The sequence below is a fragment of the Oratosquilla oratoria genome, chromosome 3, assembly GCF_046742065.1.
Source record: "Oratosquilla oratoria isolate Oo_2021 chromosome 3, ASM4674206v1, whole genome shotgun sequence".
NCBI classification, from domain to species: domain Eukaryota; kingdom Metazoa; phylum Arthropoda; class Malacostraca; order Stomatopoda; family Squillidae; genus Oratosquilla; species Oratosquilla oratoria.
The window spans coordinates 79,121,990-79,145,423 of NC_134779.1; the positions used below are offsets into that span (position 1 = coordinate 79,121,990).

At 40.1% G+C, this 23,434-nt stretch overlaps 1 protein-coding gene across 1 annotated transcript; it reads right to left on the reverse strand.

Moving 5' to 3' along the window:
• Positions 1-718: 718 nt before the first annotated feature.
• On the reverse strand, positions 719-23,400 carry Mthfs (methenyltetrahydrofolate synthetase). The gene is made up of 4 exons (XM_076182634.1): positions 23,317-23,400; positions 22,832-23,146; positions 9,553-9,741; positions 719-4,072 (listed from the first exon to the last, which is right to left on the reverse strand). The coding sequence occupies exons 2-4, from the start codon at positions 23,068-23,070 to the stop codon at positions 3,910-3,912; spliced, it is 591 nt and encodes a 196-aa protein (XP_076038749.1). The 5' UTR covers positions 23,071-23,146; positions 23,317-23,400; the 3' UTR covers positions 719-3,909.
• Between the last annotated feature and the right edge of the window lie 34 nt (positions 23,401-23,434).

Genomic DNA, 23,434 nt, shown 5'->3' on the forward strand with positions numbered 1-23,434 from the left:
TTACTATATTCTCCTTCTGTCTCATCACTTTAATAACTGAGTCTTCATTATGTTCTTTCAATTGCTGTTTGACTATGTCAGTGAATGAAACCTTATTCCCTTCTTGAGTTATTCTCCAATTTTTAGCTTCTGTAGCTATTTTCTCACTGTTTTCATTACTATTCTTCTTCAATTTCTCATTCTCCTCCTTTACATTTCCTAACTGTCTTTTTAGGTCCTCTACTTCTTCAGTTAAGTTTCTGTTAGCCTTCTCTAGTTGTTCCAATCTTTCAATTCTTTGGAGAATGGAGCCTACATTACCTAACTTACGTTCCAAGTCCTCGATCACCTTATCAACTCTCTCCTCTAGTCTTATCAGTCGGGGGGGGGGGGTTGTGTCCCCCCCACCCTCTTTAAATCCCTGGAACATATTCTCGTCACTTTCTACTGTATTTCTCCTCTCTATACTTCTAATCTTTACATTTTTATTTGCCATTTCGTCATCCGGTGGTCGTTTCATGTTGACCTTCCGCCCGTCTGCCTGGGCCAAGTCCTCCACATCCTCATTACCTTCCATTTCCCCAGTAATCCCTCCCCCTCTCCTCTTTCCTTACTTTCCCACTACCTCACGAGCAATTCCCCCCCCCCTGCAAATACAAAAAGGCACTTCTCTTTGCGTTGGTATCCTCAATCTGCACTTTTCTTCAGAGCGTTCGTCAAGCCGTCCGTTCGTTGAAAGTGTGTGTGTGTGTGTGTGTGTGTGTGTGTGTGTGTGTGTGTGTGTATATATATATATCATGAAACCCAGCTGTGAGCGAGCTTCAAACTTAGGTCTACATAGGCACAGGCCCCAGATGCTACCATTCATACACATTGAACATAGAAAAATTTCCCAAACCTGAAGCATATAATAGTTTCTAGGAGTTGGACTGGCTGAGATACTACAGCCCTGAAGTCCATTTTTACCAGAACGTTGATGTCACTTGTGTGTGAGGTAGTTCTGAAGCTTTTATTTGCTTTGACATTATAACAATTATGGAATAAATCACCCATGATAAGTGATGTAATCAAATCATGAAACCTGGCTGTGAGCAAGTTTCTAACCAAGGTCCATGCAGGCACAGACCCTGCAACCTACTGTTCATACAAAATGTTCCTGAACCTGAAGCATATACTAGCTTCCAGGAGTCAGACCAGCTAAAATACTACAGCACTGAAGTCCATTCTCAGCCAGTCCAACTCCTGGAAGCTAGAATATGCTTCAGGTTCAGGAACATTTTGTATGTTCAGTGAGTATGAACAGTAGGTTGCAGGGTCTGTGCCTGCATGGACCTTGGTTTGAAACTTGCTCACAGTCGAGTTTCATGATTTGATTACATCACTTATCATGGGTGATTTATTCCATAATTGTTACAACAACGAAGCAAATAAAAACTCTGAGGCTGCTTTATACACAAGTGACGTCAGTGTTCCTGGTAAAAATGGACTTCAGGGCTGTAGTATCTCAGCCAGTCTGACTCCTGGAAGCTAGTATATGCTTCAGGTTTGGGAACATTTCATACATTCAGTGTGTACATACAGTAGTGTGCATGGCCTGCACCTATGTGGACTTATTATTTGATTACATCACTGTCACGAGTGATTTATCTCATAACTGTTACAATGGCAAAGCAAATAAAAGCTTCAAAGTTACATCACACTTAAGTGATGTTAGTGTTCCTGGTAAAAATGGGCTTCAGGGCTGTAGTATCTCAGCCAGTCTGACTCCTGGGAGCTAGTATATGCCTCAGGTTTGGGAACATTTCACACATTCAGTGAGTGTGAATGGTAGCGTGTGGGTCCCATGCCTGCATCAACCTTAGTTCAAAGCTTGCTCACAGCCAGGTTTCATATGTGGTTGCATCAGTGTTACAAGTGATTTCTTCCATAACATATATACATGTATAAACACACACATGTATATATGCTGTATGTCTCATGGTAATTTTTTCTTTAACTTACATTTATCTCCATGAAAGAGATCATTAAACCATCTACAGTAGACTATATAATCCCCAAAGCCAAGATGTAGATTGGAACTAGTTTCCTTACCTATAATATACATATGAAAAAAAATATATATATTATAAAAATAAATAAATAGAATATAGGCAATACAACTTGGGAAATGGACACTTTTAAGAGAAGGTTCTCATTTTACATATACATATGAACCAAACAATTTTAGAATAACCTGTCCTCCTAACAATTTGAAGTACATAATCACATCTAAAATAATGCACGTCACTAACAATTTCCTACTATTCACATGAAACAAATGTCCTCAAAGTCAAGGACCACCTCGACATGAGAGGCACACAAACACTTGCTGCAGCCACCACAAACACATCACACCCGCTACACTACATAGCAGAACACCCACACACACCAAGAAACATTAAAACAACACCCAAAGACCTGTATCACACACAGATACTCTCTTCTCTTCCTCCACAACCACCAAATACCAGCCTCCGGAAACATATTCATAATCATATCACTCACCGCTCCATTAACACACTGAAAGACAACACACTGCTGCATGCTAGATCCCTTGATATCCACCCTTCTGAATCCTCTCTCCCACGAAAGGACAGAGTCCACCTGGCCAGACTGCGGTGCGGCCACCACCCAGCACTTCTAAGCTACCAGAAGAGGCTGGATGACCGCATTGTGAACAGCTGCCCAGGATGTAACACTTCACCCCATACCATGCAACACATAATGGAAATCTGCATTATACACAATCATGCACGCAAACAACACAACATATTCTCTATAAAGGATTTGTGGGAAAACCCAGTTTCGGCTGTGGCATTCCTTGGGGAGACGGGACTGCTGGGACAGACAGTCTAGGGAACGACGGCGACGACGACAACGACAACAACACAACATACACTCTATAAAGGATTTGTGGGAAAACCCAGTTTCGGCTGTGGCATTCCTTGGGGAGACGGGACTGCTCAGACAGAAAGTCTAGGGAACGACAACAACAACAACTATTCAAAAGATTCCCAACCACAAGGTGTCAGATGCAAGTAGAAATACTCTTTTGTTTTGGTTCAAATGGCATTTTACTGGCATCCACACAAACTGTTTCTTTATCAACTGTCTTGGAAACCTGAAATAGTATGACCATGAAAAGTCCATGAAGATATGGGGATACATATTTGAGACATACTTTATTAGTCGTGAAAATTGTCTTTTAGAGTATTTTGTCTGCAACAACTGGCACTTTCATCCTTTTGGACAATAGTGCACCCTAGGAGTGAAGTTACAGATTTAAGGAGGGTAGCAGAATGGAGGGATAGTACAAGTTAAAAGTTGTCCTTACTCATATTTTGAGTAGAAACTAGTCTAAAGTCATAAAAAAATGCTGAGTGACTTGGTCCACAGGGATGTCCCCAGTCCCTAGAATATTGATTTATAAGATAAAAGGGAATCAAATGGGTGATAGATGTGTGTGGGATGGGTGAGGGAGGGGTGACTACTTGGCTGGCTATTCCTTTATTATGGGGAAGAAGTCTTCTGGCATATAGATAGAAAACTCAATACAGAGTTGTAGATGTGGTGTATTTAGATGTCAAAATAGGTTTGATTAGGGTTGCAGTCATGAAACTGTGTCAATAGCAATTACCATTATGGTACTTAAAATTGGAAAAATAATTGAAATCACAGAATTCTTAAGTTGTGTATACATAATTAGAGTACATCCTTTGTTAAAAATGAGAACATCCTGTATTCCTATGAGTACTCCTTAAGCTGGTGAAGTTTAAACCCTTTGCTACAATGATGACCTTTACAAATTTTATTCTGGAGAGTACCAGACAATTCTTTCACTCACAGGATGTCACCATATTGGAGAGGTCAATAACACTATCTTGTCATCTCTCAGGCCGTCAGGACAATATCAACAGGAATGTCACTCCTCTCCACTGGCACATAATCAACAAGCTGTTCTCTATAAACCAAGGCTATGGTGGATGGGGCATGACCTAGGACTTCTCGGCACCTGGACAGGTACGTGTCATAGTAGCCTTTTCCTCGCCCCAGTCTGAAGAAAGGATAAACATTTAAAAACAGTGAAGCAGCTTTTCTAAATGATAAATACATACTACTTAAATCGTTCAACATAGTGGCATATTCACTGAATTTGTTCTGGTTCATGCTAGGTAATTTCATTCAGCTTAAGTCTCTACAAATAGACTCCACTGTCAGTCAAAGATTTGAAGGCCTTTCAGCTAAATAGAACTATCTGTCCTAAAGTTGGCTCATGTACACCAATGGATTCTAGGGTTTGAAATTAAGTTTAACATTGGAAATAAAGTCTTACATATATATAAAGTCCCTTTCCCCTTTGTAAGGGGATTGGCCATGTCAAAGCATGCATTACAGGAGATAAAGAGTCACTTTATTTCCCACCACTGATTTATCAAAAGCAATGAAGCAAGGTACAGCTCTTCCATAGCAGGGCCCAACGATCAAAATTTATTTACTACCACTGCTTTACCTTGCTGCTACTGCTACTACCACTGCTATTCATAAACATCATTCAACAAGTACTAGAGAGATTTAACAAGAAAGGACCAACAAAAAGAAGTTATAGTGGTATATATATACATATACCAAATCAAAGCACACACACACTCTACACCCATCCCATACCCATTTGCTGTCCCTACAATTTTGGCACCTCATGGAGCCAAGAGGTAATGTAGTAAGACAGCATCTCCACATCTGAGCCCAACAGCCAAAGCTGGCTTACCCCTGCCACTTCATTCCATAGTGACCTGCCCACCTTCATCCACTTAGAATTACACAAGAGAAAAAAAAAAAAAACCTGCACCTTGTCCACTGCCCTGGGTCAGAAGCAGTGTCACAAGACACAGCACATCCACAGCAAGGCCACTTCATTAAATCGGCGACCCCACCTCTCCGTCCCCCCATTGCATAAAATGAGAGGACGGGGAGAAATCCCTTCGGGCTGCGTCAGATTCTGCTCACACATACTACCTCACCCCCCATCCCCCCCGCCCATTCCACCTCATGCAATCACATCATCCATATACAACCATTCTCCATTCACCCCTGTCTTCTGTCCTCTCCTGTCCTTCCTCAACAGACATTCCCCTCTTCCCCAAAGCCCCCTTCACCCCATCCATCCACCTCATCCTAGGACATCCCCTCATGTTCACTCCCTCCACATCTGCCTTCCATACCTCTTTTACTAGTCTTTCTTCACTCATTCTTTCCATGTGTCCAAACCATCCTAATATTCTTTCATCAACCCTATCTCCCAGCTCCTTTTCCACCCCTGTTCTCCTCCTCACCTCCTCATTTCTCACTCTATCTAGCCTAGTAACTCCCATCATACTTCTCAGACACCTCATCTCAAACACATTCAAACTCCTTCTCTCTTCTTCTCTTATGTTCCACGTTTCTGCCTCATACAGTGCTGTTGGCACAATCACTCCTTCATACAGTCTCCTCTTAGCATCCATTCCCAAATGTCTATTCCTCATTACACTCTTTAATCCACCAAGGCATTTACTCGCTTCTCTCAATCTACATTCTACCTCCACTTTCACTCCACCTTTCCCTGCCACATTTGCACCCAAGTATCTAAAACTATCCACTTCCTCCAGTCGCTCTCCCTTAATGCTCACTTCCAGTCTACTGCCACTTTCACCCCTTGTACATCTCATCACCTTACTTTACCCACATTTATCTTTAGCTTTCTTCTATCACATACTCTCCCAAACTCTGTCACCAACTTCCTCAATCCCTCCTCCTATCCTGCCACAAGCGCAGTGTCGTCCGAAAACAACAGCTGGCTCACCTCCCACTTTTCTCCATTTTCTTCAACCATCTCCAATCCCTTGCCCACTACCCTCGCATTTACCTCTCGCACCACCACATCCATGTATAAGTTGAACAGCCAGGGTGACATAACGCATCCTTGACGAAGTCCCACCTTTACCTCGAACCACTCACTCTCTCCATTTCCAATCCTGACACAAGCTCTACTACTCTCATAAAAACTCTTGACAGCTCCTAGAAGCTTTTCTCCTATCCCATATATCTGCAAAACCTCCCACAGTGCCTTCCTGTCTACCCTATCATAAGCCTTTTCCAGATCCACAAAAGCCCAAAAAACATCCTTCCCCTTTCCTATAGCTTTCTCACATATCTGTCTTACCACAAAGATCTGATCTACACAACCTCTACCTGTCCTAAATCCACACTGTTCCTCACCAATTACTCCCTCTGTTCCTCTCCTAATCCTCTCAATCAAGATCCTCCCATAAGCCTTCCCAAATACACTTAACAAACTAATCCCTCTGAAACTACTACATTCACACTTGTCCCCTTTTCCCTTGTAAAGAGGACCTATATAGGCACTTCTCCAGTCCTCCGGCACTCTACCCTCTCTCCAGCAAACATTAAATAACCTCACCAACCAGTCCACCATCACTGTACCTCCCTTTTTCAGACATTCCGCATGGCATCCATCCAGACCAGGTGCCTTACCTGCTTTCATCATCTTAACAACTGCCTTCACCTCATCCTTCCTTATTTCTCCTCCATTATCCTCACTCATCACTCTCATTTTCTTCGCACTTCCCACTGCAGCTATCTTTCCTTCCCTATCCTCCTTCACATTTAGCAACTCCTTAAAATATTCTGCCCATCTTCCTCTTACTGTCTTCTCTTCCATTATCATCTCCCCATCCGCACCTTTTACCTTTTCTCTACTTGATTCGCCTCCTCTTCCTCTCTTAATTTCTTTCTGAAACATATTTTTATTACTTTCAAAATTTTCTGTCAAACTCTTACCCCATTTCACATCTGCTCTCCTCTTTGCAACCTTTACTTTTTGCTTTACTTCTCTTTTCTTTTCTTTGTACCTCTAATATGACTCCCTCGTCCTATTTTGTAACCAATCTGTGAAAGCTCGCTTCTTCTCTTCTACAACCTTCTTTGTTTCCTCATCCTCACTACCCTTTCTTCTATTTCCCCCTGTCCTTCTTGTTCCACACACCATCCTTGCACACTTTATGACTCCCTCCTTGAACCATCCCCATTCCTCCTCCACACCCAGCTCTACTCTACCTTTTACTCCTTCCCACACCTCCTTCAGCTTCTTTCCATACTCCTTCTCCTTTTTCTTTTCATTCAAAGAGTTCACTCTAAGAACCTCCCTACCTTTTGTCCCTTTCCTCTTTCTCCATCTATCCTCCACTCTCAACTTACCTTCCACCAAAAAATGATTTGATTTTCCCCCACCCTCTCCCCTTAGCACATGTACATCCTTAATTCTTCCTATCATAATCCTATTTACCACTACATAATCCATTAGCGCTCTATCTACCACCCTTCCATCCACCACCCTCTCCCATGTGGACTTATGCTTGACTTTCTTCCGAAACACTGTATTTGCTATCATCAACTCTCTTTCTAGACACATTTCCACCATCAACTCTCCACTACGATTCTTTCCTGGAACTCCACATTTCCCAACCACTCCATCGATTGGACCATTTCCTACCCTAGCATTAAGGTCTCCCAGTACTATTACATTGACATTTCTCCCTAAATCCTCTATGCACTCATTCAAATCTATCCAAAAGGCCTCCCTTTCTTCTACACTCTTCTCACTGCCAGGCCCATATGCACTTACAAAGACCCACATCTCCTTCCCCAGTTTCACCTTCATCCACATTATCCTTGAGGAAACCTCCTTCCACTCCACTACCCGTTTACCTATCTCTTCACTTACTAGAATAGCCACCCCTTCCCTCCCTCGCCCTCTCTTCACTCCTGATAACCTCCCACTTACACTCCCAAACTTACACTCACTCTTCCCTTTCAACTTAGTTTCACTCAAAGCCAACACATCCATCTTTCTTCTCACAAACATACTACCTATCTCTTCCCTTTTACTCTCATCTGTACCACATCCACGCACATTAAAAGACCCAAACCTTAGGGTGCTGGTCCGAGAACTTCCAGCCCCTCTTATGCCTCCTCTTTTTCTTTTAGGAATATCCCCTGTGGGGCTACAAGGAGAAGGATGCCTAGTCCCAATCCCCGTCCCTTTCTTCTTGCCTCTTACGATCCAAGTGGGCATACTTGGTGGCAGTATTCTTTTCCCCCACCACAAGGAATTCCCCCATCACAGGAAAAGAATACTCAGAGAAATGGTACAGGACAGTAACAAGGGGTTGGAGGACAGCATAACGGAGGGACAGTCGTAGTATAAAAGTGTCATCATTTCTCTATGAACAGAGTTTTCCTCTATCATTGACAAAATGATGTGTGGCTCTGGTCTGTAGGGGCACCCCATATAGACCCTAAAGTATCAACTGCATGCTACTTTGCCACAATAACAAGCAGCCAATACCCCCAGACGGGGGACATGCCTGGTCAGTCGCTGACTTTAATGAACCTTCTCCATTCCACTCACTCTTGACACAACACTTCAATCTCCTCAACCAGAGCACACCTACTCTTTGTGGTAGCCTTCATACTGTCCATCCACCAACTGGATGCCTATAGCATAGATTCCACTTCATTTAAATGTTGGTTGGTCTCTGTTCATCCATCCTGTTAACATGTCCACTCATATACATACAATTAAAACACATTTAACCACCTCTCCCACATTGTCTTTGGAGTGAAGGATTGTCCTTGTCCCTCACCACACTGTCTGAATCAAAGGCAACACAGTAAAGCACAGCTCTTCCACAGCTGAAGCTGATTTACCCCTTACTGCTTCAGCATATGATGGCTCCTCTCATCAATTCAAATTAATTTACAAAGAGCATCACTTCAAGTCTTGTCATCCCTTCATCCATTCACAACCACTCTAGATTCACTCCTATCTTTTTGCAATCTCTTCCTTGCATGGAAGACCATGGAAGACATGACACGTCTATTCAAAGATCTCCCATTACCCTATCCATCCATCTTATTGTTAGTCTTCTTCAGAGCAATACATCCCCTTTTGCTTTTCACAATCTCTTTACTAGTATTACCTTAATCTTTTCATATACCCAAATCACAGCATTCAACCTACTCTATCTAACTGCTCCCACCCACCTCTGTTCTCTGCCTCACCTCCAATTTTTCACTCTATTCTTGTAATGACTATCACATTTCTCAAACACTTCATCACAAAATCATTCAGACTCTTCTCTGCTTCCCTTATATTCCACATCTCTACTCAGTACAAAGGCATGGAAACAATTGTTCCTTCATACAACTTCCCATATGCATTCATCCCCAAATATCTATTACCCATAACAGTTTCATTCCACCCAGACATTTCCTTGCTTCTTTTACTCTACAATTCACCTCAACATCTATTGTACCTACTGTCACACAAAACCCCAAATATTTAAAACTCCCCACTTCCTGAAACCTACCCTCTTCATTCAAATTCAATCTACCACCATGATCTCTCCATGAATTGGATAAGTCTACTGTCACAAATGTACTATACAAGTATACTTTACATATAGAAAGGATTACCTGTGGCCTTCCTTAGAAAATGCAAGGCCAGGCATGAGAATAAGGTCCAGGCCTCCAGATGACAAAGCTTCTTCAACAGTGGCATCAAGGGGTGGCTGCTTGATGTTCCATTTGGTCACAGGAAGTGCATCATACTCTTCCCAGGATCCTAACCGCACCATATCCATGAATGTTGTCTTGCTATCATACCTATGAAAAAATAATTGTAAATACATATGTAACATATATAAAAAGTAGAATAAATACTAAATGTAACTGGTATTTTACTGAAAAAAAAAAGTGCTCAGATTCAAATATGAAAATAAGAATGTAGAACCTTTTGTCACATTTGCACTGCAGCCAAGTAGTGAGGATGGTATCAGAAATAGAAAATGGTTAATGAAAACAACTCAGATATTGGAAGTTAGGATCCACTTAATTAAATTAACTCCTGAGATGATATTTCTTACAATATGTTCTGGAAAATGAAAGAAAATTCTACATGGACCTAAGTTTGATTTCCAATGGCTACTGGTGATCATCTCCTGCAATGGCTTTCCAAGGATACGGAGCCAGCTTTAGCATGAGCTAAGGTTGGGCCTGGAGAGGGGTCACATTTACTTGATGCATATCCACTTTTCCTTCACACTGATAATTTCTTAACCTTTTCGATATGATGACGCCTATGTAAGTGTCATGAGGCACGAGTGGGTATACGAAGATGCCATTGTTGGTGTCTTAGATTATACTTATTTTGTAGATGTAGCTCACTTAACCCCTAATTCTGTGAACTGGTGTGATTATGTTTTCTGTGTCTATTACTACTCAGAGTTAAAGAGAATGAGTAATACAGCAATGACTTTATATCCTAAAACACAAGTAGTGTGATGCATCGTACAATAGGCATCCAATGCTGCATGTGAAAATTTGACTCTTGTTGAAGAGGTTAAATTGCTGATTCTGCCTCATTTTCTGGTAGCTTCCTTAAATCTTCCTTTAACCACCTCTATGATTTCACCTCCTTGGCATGACATTGTCCCCAAAGAAAGAAGTACTCATAAATAATAGACAACAAAATACAAGTGCAAATATATCTTTACTCAGTAATATATGAAATGTGACTTGACTGCATAAATAGGAAACACAGTAATACTCTATAAAGTATAACAGTATACAACTATGACTATAATTTACATAAAAATTAAGCTCTTATTCCTGGGGACACAATATGAACATGATTACCAAATTTATCTTTACCTAAGACCAGCAATGGGTGCCTCTGAATGGAGGTCCTATAAAATAGACTTCAGAGAGAATCATCTCCTTCCCACCCATCTTCAAAACCTGTCAACAGCCTCACCTCCATCTACAGGTGCATCCCTGAGGGGTTGACATTTGGTCTCTGGACCAGTCCAAATACCTCTCAATAAAAGGATTACAAAGGCGGAGCATGCCGACAGGAGACCTTTTGGTCCATATCTAGGTCGGATGCAAAAAAAAAATCATAATAAAAAATAAATAAAAACTATAATAATGTAAATAACAATAAAATAAATAAATGCATAGGTATAGTTAAATAATAAACCAACAGGTAAATAGTAAATAATAATAAATTGACATATAACTAATAATAAATGAAAATCAAACAGACAAATGATAACAAAACAAAAACAAATAATATAAAATAAGTCATAATCATTACAGCATCTTGCTTAGGTGTTTATCTAAATGATTCTTAAAGCTTCGAACTGAACTACATTGCACTACATGTGCAGGAAGTTTATTCCATTCATTAACTACACAGTTGGCAAAGTTGTTTCTGCCTACTTCCAAATTGAATCTATTTCCGGACAGCTTGAGACCATTGTTTCTTGTCTGATTCTTATTCAATGTGAAAATTTTGTCACTTTTGATGTTGTCAATTCCCTTTACAATTTTAAAGACCTGTATCAAGTCACCTCTGAGTCTACACTTTCTTAGGGAAAATAGATTCATATGTTTTAGTCGATTTTTGTATGATTTATTTTTGATACTTGGAATCAGTTTTGTGACTCGCCGTTGTACTTTTTCCAGTCTGTCAATGTCTTTAATGAGATTCGGTGGCCATACGGAAACAGCATATTCCAAATGTGGACAAACTAATGATTTATATAGCTTGTTAATGAGTGATGGACTTTTGAAATTAAAGGATCATTCAATCAGTCCTAGAATCTTATTTGCTTTCTCAGAGGCTGAAATACACTGCTTGGATGATTTGAGGTCGTTACTGATAATTACGCCGAGATCTTTTTCACTATTCACTTTTGTTAACAAATTTCCAAATAACTTGTACTTGTACTTACTGTTATTTTTACCTATGTGCATTACCTTGCATTTACTTGTGTTAAATTTCATTAGCCACTTCTCAGACCATTGCTGTAATTTATCTAAATCTTCTTGAATATCTAATTGGTTTAAGTGATCATTTGCCATTCCGCACAGTTTTGTATCATCAGCAAATTTGGAAACAGTAGATTATAAATTTCATTTGCACTTCCTCAACCTTTTCACACATGAAGAGCTGATAGCCCCCTTCTCCAACTTACTACAAATCAGTTACATAAAAACAATCCAACACTATTACACCTGACAATAGATCAATTAACAAGAGGGTCTAGCTGCTTTGGCTGCAGGTTTCCAGATGGTAAAACACAAGACAACAATTATTACCAAAGTAGGTGTGGTGCCGCCATAAAAAAAAAAAAAAAGTCATAAACGTCTGGGGTATTGCCTGCTTGTTATTGTGGCAAAGTAGCATGCAGTTAATACTTTAGGGTCTATATGGGGTGCGCTTACAGACCAGAGCCACACATCATTTTGTCTATGATAGAGGAAAACTCTTCATAGAGAAATGATGACACTTTTATACTACGACTGTCCCTCCGTTATGCTGTCCTCCAACCCCTTGCTGCTGTCCTGTACCATTTCTCTAAGTATTCATTTTCTGCTGTGGGGGAATTCCCTGTGGTGGGGGAAAAGAATACTGCCACCAAGTATTTCCACTTCGATCGTAAGAGGCAAGAAGAAAGGGATGGGTATTGGGTCTAGGCTTCCTTCTCCTTGTAGCCCCACAGGGGACATTCCTAAATGAAAAAGAGGAGGCATAAGAGGGTCTGGGTTTTCTGACCAGCACCCTAAGGTTTGGGTCTTTTAATGTGCGTGGATGTGGTACAGATGAGAGTAAAAGGGAAGAGATAGGTAGTATGTTTGTGAGAAGAAAGATGGATGTGTTGGCTTTGAGTGAAACTAAGTTGAAAGGGAAGAGTGAGTTTGGGAGTGTAAGTGGGAGGTTATCAGGAGTGAAGAGAGGGCGAGGGAGGGAAGGAGTGGCTATTCTAGTAAGTGAAGAGATAGGTAAACGTGTAGTGGAGTGGAAGGAGGTTTCCTCAAGGATAATGTGGATGAAGGTGAAACTAGGAAAGGAGATGTGGGTTTTTGTAAGTGCATATGGGCCTGGCAGTGAGAAGAGTGTAGAAGAAAGGGAGGCCTTTTGGATAGATTTAAATGAGTGCATAAAGGATTTAGGGAGAAATGTCAATGTAATAGTACTGGGAGACCTTAATGCTAGGGTAGGAAATGGTCCAATTGATGGAGTGGTTGGGAAATGTGGAGTTCCAGGAAAGAATCGTAGTGGAGAGTTGATGGTGGAAATGTGTCTAGAGAGTTGATGATAGCAAATACAGTGTTTCGGAAGAAAGTCAAGCATAAGTACACATGGGAGAGGGTGGTGGATGGAAGGGTGGTAGATAGAGTGTTGATGGATTATGTAGAGGTAAATAGGACTATGATAGGAAGAGTTAAGAATGTACATGTGCTAAGGGGAGAGGGTGGGGGACTATCAGATCATTTTTTGGTGGAAGGTAAGTTGAGAGTGGAGGATAGATGGAGAAAGAGGAAAGGGACAAAAGGTAGGGAGGTGCTTAGAGTGAACTCTTTCAATGAAAAGGAGAAGGAGAAGGAGTACAAGAAACTGAAGGAGGAGTGGGAGGGAGTGAAGGATAGAGTAGAGCTAGGTGTGGAGGAGGAATGGGGATGGTTCAAGGAGGGAGTCATAAAGTGTGCAAGGATGGTGTGTGGAACAAGAAGGACAGGAGGGAATAGAGGGAAGGGTAGTGAATGGTGGGATGAGGAAACAAAGAAGGTTGTAGAAGAGAAGAAGCGAGCTTTCACAGATTGGTTACAAAATAGGACGAGGGAGTCATATGAGAGGTACAAAGAAAAGAAAAGAGAAGTAAAGCAAAAGGTAGAGGTTGCAAAGAGGAGAGCAGATGTGAAGTGGGGTAAGAGTATGACAGAAAATTTTGAAAGTAATAAAAAGATGTTTTGGAAAGAAATTAAGAGAGGAAGAGGAGGCGAATCAAGTAGAGAAGAAAAGGTAAAAGGTGCAGATGGAGAGATGATAATGGAAGAGAAGGCAGTAAGGGGAAGATGGGCAGAATATTCTAAGGAGTTGCTAAATGTGAAGGAGGATAGGGAAGGAAAGATAGTTGCAGTGGGAAATGCTAAGAAAATGACCGTGATGAGTGAGGAAAATGGAGGAGAAATAAGGAAGGATGAGGTGAAGGCAGTTGTTAAGATGATGAAAGCAGGTAAGGCACCTATTCTGGATGGATGCCATGCAGAATGTATAAAAAAAGGAGGTACAGTGATGGTGGACTGGCTGGTGAGGTTATTTAATGTTTGCTGGAGAGAGGGTAGAGTGCCGGAGGACTGGAGGAGTGCCTGTACAGTTTCACTTTACAAGGGAAAAGGGGACAAGTGTGAATGTAGTAGTGTCAGAGGGATTAGCTTGTTAAGTGTATTTGGGAAGGCTTATGGGAGGATCTTGATTGAGAGGATTAGGAAAGGAACAGAGGGAGTAATTGGTGAGGAACAGTGTGGATTTAGGACAGGTAGAGGTTGCGTAGATCAGATCTTTGTGGCAAGACAAATATGTGAGAAAGCTATAGGAAAGGGGAAGGATGTTTTTTGGGCTTTTATGGATCTGGAAAAGGCTTACGATAGGGTAGACAGAAAGACACTGTGGGAGGTTATGCAGATATATGGGATAGGAGGAAAGCTTCTAGGAGCTGTCAAGAGTTTTTATGAGAGTAGTAGAGCTTGTGTCAGGATTGGAAATGGAGAGTGAGTGGTTCGAGGTAAAGGTGGGACTTCGTCAAGGATGCGTTATGTCGCCCTGGCTGTTCAACTTATACATGGATGGGGTAGTGGGAGAGGTAAATGCAAGGGTAGTGGGTCAGGGATTGGAGATGGTTGAAGAAAATGGAGAAAAGTGGGAGGTGATCCAGCTGTTGTTTGCGGACAACACTGCGCTTGTGGCAGGATCGGAGGAGGGATTGAGGAAGTTGGTGACAGAGTTTGGGAGAGTATGTGATAGAAGAAAGCTAAAGATAAATGTGGGTAAAAGTAAGGTGATGAGATGTACAAGGGGTGAAAGTGGCAGTAGACTGGTAGTGAGCATTATGGGAGTGCGACTGGAGGAAGTGGATAGTTTTAGATACTTGGGTGCAAATATGGCAGGAAAAGGTGGAGTGAAGGTGGAGGTAGAATGTAGATTGAGAGAAGCGAGTAAATGCCTTGGTGGTTTAAAGAGTGTAATGAGGAATAGACATTTGGGAATGGATGCTAAGAGGAGACTGTATGAAGGAGTGATTGTGCCAACAGCACTGTATGAGGCAGAAACATGGAACATAAGAGAGGAAGAGAGAAGGAGTTTGAATGTGTTTGAGATGAGGTGTCTGAGAAGTATGATGGGGGTTACTAGGCTAGAGTGAGAAATGAGGAGATGAGGAGAACAGGGGTGGAAAGGGAGTTGGGAGATAGGGTTGATGAAAGAGTATTAAGATGGTTTGGACACATGGAAAGAATGAGTGAAGAAAGACTAGTAAAAGAGGTATGGAAGGCAGATGTGGAGGGAGTGAACATGAGGGGACATCCTAGGATGAGGTGGATGGATGGGGTGAAGGGGGCTTTGGGGAAGAGGGGAATGTCTGTTGAGGAAGGACAGGAGAGGACAGGGGTGAATGGAGAATGGTTGTATATGGATGATGTTGTGATGCATGAGGTGGAATGGGCAGGGATGGGGGGTGAGGTAGTATGTGTGAGCAAAATTTGACACAGCCCGAAGGGATTTCTCCCCGTCTTCTCCTTTTATGCATGGGGGGACGGAGGGGGGGGGGGTCGCTGATTTAATGAAGTGGCCTTGCTGTGGATGTGCTGTGTCTTGTGACACTGCTTCTGACCCAGGGCAGTGGACAAGGTGCAGGGATGACCTGTCATCCAGGAGGTGCTAAGATAAGAGGGAGAGTGGAGGGGTGTGGAGTGTATTCAAGGATGGAATGGGTGGGAATGATTTTATGCCTTTTCCTTTTTGGCTACCTCCCTTGTAAGGGGGAAAAAGCCTTGGTATATTTATGTATTGTTGTCTTTCAATTGAGGAATGGAAGGGCAAGATGTTTATGATGCCTCTATAGAATAGTGTTTAACCAAAGCACCTCCAATAAGAGAGATCAAATATACCTATATAAGGGTGACATGGGAATTATGAAATTAAGCCTAATGACTTAAAGGTATTTGCTGCCACCACCCAATCACTTATATGAGTATATATGATCTGAAATGAAAACTACTCGTTAAATCACATTTAATTCCATTCTCCTTCTTTCAGGCTGTTTAAGATGTTTTTGGTAGTGGTAGGCCTTTCGTAATATAACAACAGCGATGTCCAAATTGGGTAATGAAAGAATATATAGTTTTCTATCCACTGATTATTAAATTGTAGCAAAGTAGTTAAAAATATATATGTGGTTCTTCTCCAATAGTCAATAAATTGTAATACACACAGTAAGAAAATATATGTAGGTCCTGTTCAACAATTACAGTGACTCAACTGACTTAGGTTTAATAACCTGAACATTCGAGGTAGTTTATGACGCAGTTATGGAGGCTATGGGAATCAGTGCATATGGGCACCTCAAGTAAGTCAGGGGCATGTGTGTGGGCGTGGTTCTTACATTCCAACCTTCTGGCCACTATCTAAGTGTCTGATTCGTCTACTTCTATCAAAACCTAACCTCAGATCTACTATGTCCTTTGTAGAGAACGTTTGCGGGCAAAATTTCACTTAACAATTGCACAACAACTCCACCCGAATGATACGTGATTCCTTTGATCACCTACCCTACGCAACAAGTGTTTCTTGTTTACACTCCCTCAACCCCTTTTCTACCTGTTAATGAGGATAGTTGGGGTGTGAGACTGACTAAATACTTAATAATCATATCTATTTTCAATGTATGTCCACTTATTTTCAGTTATGGTCACGTATTTCCATTAATTTTGCAGAACGCACTGACATACCTATTAATGGGAATAGTTAGGGTGCAAGACTAATCTAGCTATGCACAAGAAACAGAGAGACTGGCATATGTGTTCGCATCCATGCATAAATCTACCAACTCCCCCTTTGTGTTATATCATGAAACTCCATTTTGCTTCTTAGGACAATCCCTAGTCATCACAATCTCTCCCTAAAATATTCTTCTAATGGAATCCTGAACTGGAGGTTGGAAATTTTTCCTCATTTTCTTAAAACTAATGGCCCTAGTTTATATCTACGTTCAAATGTGTCTTAGTGACATCATGGATGGGCGGGGCTACAATACACTCACTTATATTGTAGTGATGATGATGATATGGTTTAACGTCACAAACTCCCCCTATCGGAAGGATAGGATGGTGCCCCTCACAAAGGACTTTGTAGCGTGGAATTTAATGAACCATGCCTTTGGTTCAACTTCACTGGTGGCAGGATTCAAACTGCCATCCCCTCGACCTTCGCCACAAGTAACAACGCCCTAATTTGCTCAGCCAGCGAGCAATTAAATGAAAATAATATTACTTTAAAATTCCTGGGCTTACACAGGCTTACCTTGTTCTTGGTTGTGGAAGGTTCATGTATAGATACAAATCCTCTGCAAAATATACTTTCAGAATATATTTGCTGAACAAGAACAACAACTGATTTCAGTAACAAATACACTTGACAATGAGCCATCCAAAAGAAAAAATATCAAAACTATTTCTCTGACCAGAAACCACAGCTTGGTAGCAACCAATAATTCTTTCTCTCAAAAACAACTCCATGAAGAAACACTAGACTGTTTGTGTTATGCAGATATAGGGCAATTTCCATGTTACTATAGGAGTGTGAGTACACATTCATTAGAAACAGAAATTAACCATTTATTTCTCTCACTTAGCAAGAGTAAAACAAGAGCAAAAGAACACCCAATAAAGTGACAATTACAGATAACAATATTCCTTGATCAATTTAGAATCTTGCAACTTACTCTGCTAAACTAAATTTAAAGGATTAATCCCATATACAACTATGTAGCACAACACTATCTTGATATATAGAACACTTTCCCCTATTCAAATGCATGATTGAGGATTGGTTCTGTTTGAATTCCATCATCCATTCCAAGAAATACTCTCTTGCTCTGAAAATATACAATAGGTACACGCGAATCCATGGGCGACGCCACCATTGCGGATTTAATGCTTACACCACCATCTTTTGCGCTATGTTCAAATGGATATGCCTCAGTTTGAATGCTTGCAGCATTCAGCGCATGTGCAGGATTTTCAAATTGTCTTGCTGTTCTACAAGTGTATGCCCAATTCTTCAAAACTATGCTAATTTTCACTGATTTAAATGCAAATTTCAACATTAGCCATGGTAAATTAGTTTTCTGAGTGAAAATCTAAAGGTAAGGAACCAATGTATGAACTATTTAATGTGATAAACATGCTCTTCATCCTCTTTCTCCCAGAAATGAGCAACTTTAAAATCGTTGGTGATAACTTGGCTATGCATTTGCTAACTAAAAATGCCTACTCGATATATTGAGATTCTCTGTTACTTTTGTTTATTTACACATGTCAGAGATACTACTAGTTGTAGTACGTAGAGGGTGTTGTTGACAAATAATACTTACATTGTTCTGGTATGAATTTTGGCCCCCCCCAAAAAAAATTCACATACCAAGTTGCATGTCAATTGGGCCAGCAGTTTGGATCTTATGGATGATTATCTCTAAATTGACAATAGTTGCCATGGCAACATGATAGGTATTAATAAGAATAGTATAAAAGGAAGGTCCTATATTGTTTTTTACATACTCAGGTTGTTGACCCATAAAACCTGCAGATGCCAAGTTGCATGTCAATTGAGCCAGCAATTTGGATTTTATGGATGATTATCTCTAAATTGACAAGAGTAGTTGCCATGGCAACATTATAGGTGTTAGTAAGAATAGTATAAAAGGAAGGTCCTACATTATTTCTGACATACTCTGGTGATTTGTTGACCCATAAAACCTTCACATGCCAAGTTGCATGTCAATTGGGCCAGCAGTTTGAATTTTATGGATGATGATCTCTAAATTGACAATAGTTGCCATGGCAACATGATAGGTGTTAGTAAGAATAGTACAAAAGGAAGGTCCTACATTGTTTTTGACATGCTCAGGCAATTTGTTGACCTATAAAACCTTCACATGCCAAGTCGCATGTCAATTGGGCCAGGGGTTTGAATTTTATGGATGATTATCTCTAAATTGACAATAGTTGCCATGGCAACATTAAAGGTAAGGCCTAATTGACATGCAACTTGGCATGTGAAAGTTTTATAAGTCAACAAATCATCTGAGCATGTCAAAAACAATGCAGGACCTTCCTTTTATACGATTCTAACTAACACCTCTCATGTTGTCAATTTAGAGATAATCATCCATAAAATCCAAACCCCTGGCCCAATTGACATGTGAAGGCTTTATGGGACAACAAATCATCTGAGCATGTAAAATACAATGCAGGACCTTCCTTTTGCACTATTCTTACTAACACCTATCATGTTGCCATGGCAACTATTGTCAATTTAGAGATAATCATCCATAAAATCCAAACCCCTGGCCCAATTGACATGCAACTTAGAACATAGAGGTCTTACGGGTCAACAAATCACCTGAGCATGTCAAAAACAATGTAAACCTTCCTTTTATACTAGTCTTACTAATACCTGCCATAAAATCCAAACCCCTAGCCCAACTGACCTGCAACTTGGCATATGAAGGTTAAATTTATAGGTCAACAAATCACCTGAGCATGTCAAAAACAATTCAGGAGCTTCCTTGTCTACTATTCTTACCAACACCTATCATGTTGCCATGGCAACTATTGTCAATTTAGATATAATCATCCATAAAATTCAAACCCCTGACCCAATTGACATGCAATTTGGCATATGAAGGTTTTGTGGGTCAACAAATCATTTGAGCATGTCAAAAACAATGTAGACCTTCCTTTTGTACTATTGTCACTAACACTTATCATGTTGCCATGGCAACTATTGTCAATTTAGAGATAATCATTCATAAAATCCAAACCGCTGGCCTAATTGACATGCAACTTGGCATGTGAAGGTTTTATGGGACAACAAATCATCTGAGCATGTAACAAACAATGCAGGGCCTTCCTTTTCTACTATTCTTACTAACACCTATCATGTTGCCATGGCAACTATTGTTAATTTAGATATAATCATCCATAAAATCCAAACCCCTGGTCCAATTGACATGCAACTTGGCATATGAAGGTTTAACAGGTCATCAAATCACCTGAGCATGTCAAAAACAAGGTAGGACCTTCCTTTAATACCATTCTTACTAACACCTATCATGTTGCCATGGCAACTATTGTCAATTTAGAGATAATCATCTATAAGATCCAAACCCCTAGCCCAACTGACCTGCAACTTAGCATATGAAAGTTTTATGGGTCAACAAATCACCTGAGCATGTCAAAAACAATCCAGGAGCTTCCTTGTCTACTATTCTTACCAACATATCATGTTGCCATGGCAACTATTGTCAATTTAGAGATAATCATCCATAAAATCCAAACCCCTGACCCAATTGACATGCAATTTGGCATATTAAGGTTTTGTAGGTCAACAAATCATCTGAGCATGTCAAAAACAATGTAGACCTTCCTTTTGTACTATTCTCACTAACACCTATCATGTTACCATGGCAAATATCATCAATTTAGAGATAATCATCCATAAAATCCAAACCGCTGGCCCAATTGACATGCAACTTGCCTCATGATCCATCGGGGGGGCAACATTCCCTTGAGGAAGAAGCTCTTCAAGGTAAAGTTGCAGTACTGACTGGTTAGTGTACCGAGAGGCAATCTAAGGGTAAGGGCTAAGGCACCTATATATGCACTTTTTAATGTGATAGTAGAGTTCTTTTAGCTGTGCATACATTACATTGATGGAACATGTTACATGATAGGTGTTAGTAAGAATAGTATAAAAGGAAGGTCCTACATTGTTTTTGACATGCTCAGGTGATTTGTTGACCCATAAAACCTTCACATGCCAAGTTGTATGTCAACTGGGTCAGGGGTTTGGATTTTATGGATGTTTATTTCTAAATTGACAATAGTTGCCATGGCAACATGATAGGTGTCAGTAAGAATAAAATAAAAGGAAGGTCCCACATTGTTTTTGACATGCTCAGGTGATTTGTTGACCCATAAAATCTTCACATGCCAAGTTGCATGTCAATTGGGGCAGCGGTTTGAATTTTATTGATGATTATCTCTAAATTGCCAACTTAATTGTTGCCATGAAAATGTAAATATAGTATGATGCAGATGTCTCACATTGTTTTTTACATGCTCAGGTGATTTTTTGACCCATAAAACCTTCACACGTTAAACTGCATGTCAATTAGGGCAGCGGTTAGGATTTTATGGATGATTATCTCTAAATTGACAATAGTTGCCATAGCATCATGATAGGTATTGGTAAGAATAATATAATAGGAAGGTCCTACATTGTTTCTGACATGCTCAGGTGATTTGTTGAACAAAACCTTCACATGCCAAGTTGAATGTCAATTGGGCCAGCAGTTTAGATTTTATTGATGACTATCTCTAAATTGACAATAGTTGCCATGGCAACATGATAGGTGTTAGTAAGAATAGTATAAATGGAAGGTCCTACATTGTTTTTGACATGCTCAGGTGATTTGTTGACCCATAAAACCTTCATATGCCAAGTTGCATATCAATTGGGCCAGGGATTTTGATTTTATGGATGATTATCTCTTATGGAAACTGAGGTTTAACAAATTCAGGAAAAGTTTGAGAGCTTACCGATCACAAATTTCTGCCGGCTTGGGTTCTCAAATGTTGGTAAGTTTGAATTTAGAAGATCCTGAAGGCCTTCTGAAACTGAAGACATAAGGTCCTCTGCCAAGGTGTGTTTAAATAAGAGGTACATCTAGAACCAGAGCTCTAGGTTGTCTGGTGTCTGACCCGACGATTGCGGATCGTATTCCGAGGGACTCTTACAAGATCGAAAAGAGCTCAAAGGCCACGGGTTAATATTCACTTTAAGTAGTTTCTCGAAGTTAATTCACGATTTATCAAACCTAAAATCACATAGATTTAACAAATTAAGAGGAGGGGAGTTTAATTGTATCTTATCTAAAGTTACGATATGCGTGGTTCGAAGTTTCAGGAAAGGCTCATGAATCGAAAGAAAATAACACTTTGAGGGAAAGTTTTCCGAACAAAGGTAAGCACTAATATTCCCAATAACACTTACCACACTCTAAACTGACAATAGTTGCCATGGCAACATGATAAGTATTAGTAAGAATAGTATAAAAGGAAGGTCCTACATTATTTTTGACATGCTCAGGAGATTTAACCCATAAAACCTTCACATGCCAAGTTGTATGTCAATTGGGGCAGCAGTTTGGGTTTTACTGATGATCATCTCTAAATTGACAACTTATAGTTGCCATGAAAAGGCAAATTTGGTATGATGGAGATGCTCCACATTATTTTTCACATAATCAGGTGATTTGATGACCCATAAAACCCAAGTATTTCAAATTTCAATAAAATTGGACCTGTGGTTTAGAGTTTATATGCATTTCTTTACCAAAATCTTTACAAATTATCACCCTTAATTCTCACACTTTATGGTAAAATCTGGCCAAAAAATTGATCTTTTTTTTCAAAAATCATATATCCCTTATTTTTCAAGCTATTTAAAAATGTTTTGTTTCTAGTGAAATGGTCTTTCATGTGCAACACAATTTTTTTTTTTTTTTGTGCCTGTACCTACTTTAAGGTTTAATCCCACATACAAATCAAATGTGTAGTACAACACTACCTTGGTATATAGCACGATTTCCCATATTCAAATGCATGCTTGAGGATTGGTTCGGTTTGGATTTCATCATCCATGTTGAGAAATACTGATATCCTCTTGCTCTGAACATAAATGGGATGTGCAAATAACTTCTGGTGAACTGCTTCAGATTGCAGAGTCTTGTCACTAAACTTTAGTTCATTTAGCTTCGTCTTTATTTGTTTCCGGAGTGCACTTTTTGCGATTCTGATTGCTGTCATGACTGGTGTTCAGTACAGCAGTATCTAGGGAAAATAGATTTTCTGTAGTTCTGTGATATACCTTACTCGCAACTATCTGGAAAGATTGAGAATTCAGTGATAGGATCTGAGTATTCGCTCAAAAAACACTAAATAAGTAAGTTCAAAGTGTGATGTTAACATAATTAAATATAAAAGTGATTCACTGTTAAAATGATAACAAAAGTGTCAAATGTCATGAAGCTATATTTATATAATGCCCATTACCTTAAGCTTCTTCTACCATGCAACGTACGTTTTACCCCGATCTCATGAGCTTCCACCACCAACGTTCGTATCCATTAATTAAATTGAACTCAAAGTTATAAGTTTTTTTGTCAATTGA

What these genes read in the sequence shown, in the direction of transcription:
- Mthfs (XM_076182634.1), bottom strand. Translation starts at nt 23,070, where the DNA reads ATGACAGCAATCAGAATCGCAAAAAGTGCACTCCGGAAACAAATAAAG. An exon ending in AAATCGTGCTATATACCAAG is followed by an intron (nt 9,742 to 22,831) that starts GTAGTGTTGTAC and finishes ATTTTTTCATAG; the next exon opens with GTATGATAGCAAGACAACAT. An exon ending in TTTTCTAAGGAAGGCCACAG is followed by an intron (nt 4,073 to 9,552) that starts GTAATCCTTTCT and finishes TCCTTTCTTCAG; the next exon opens with ACTGGGGCGAGGAAAAGGCT.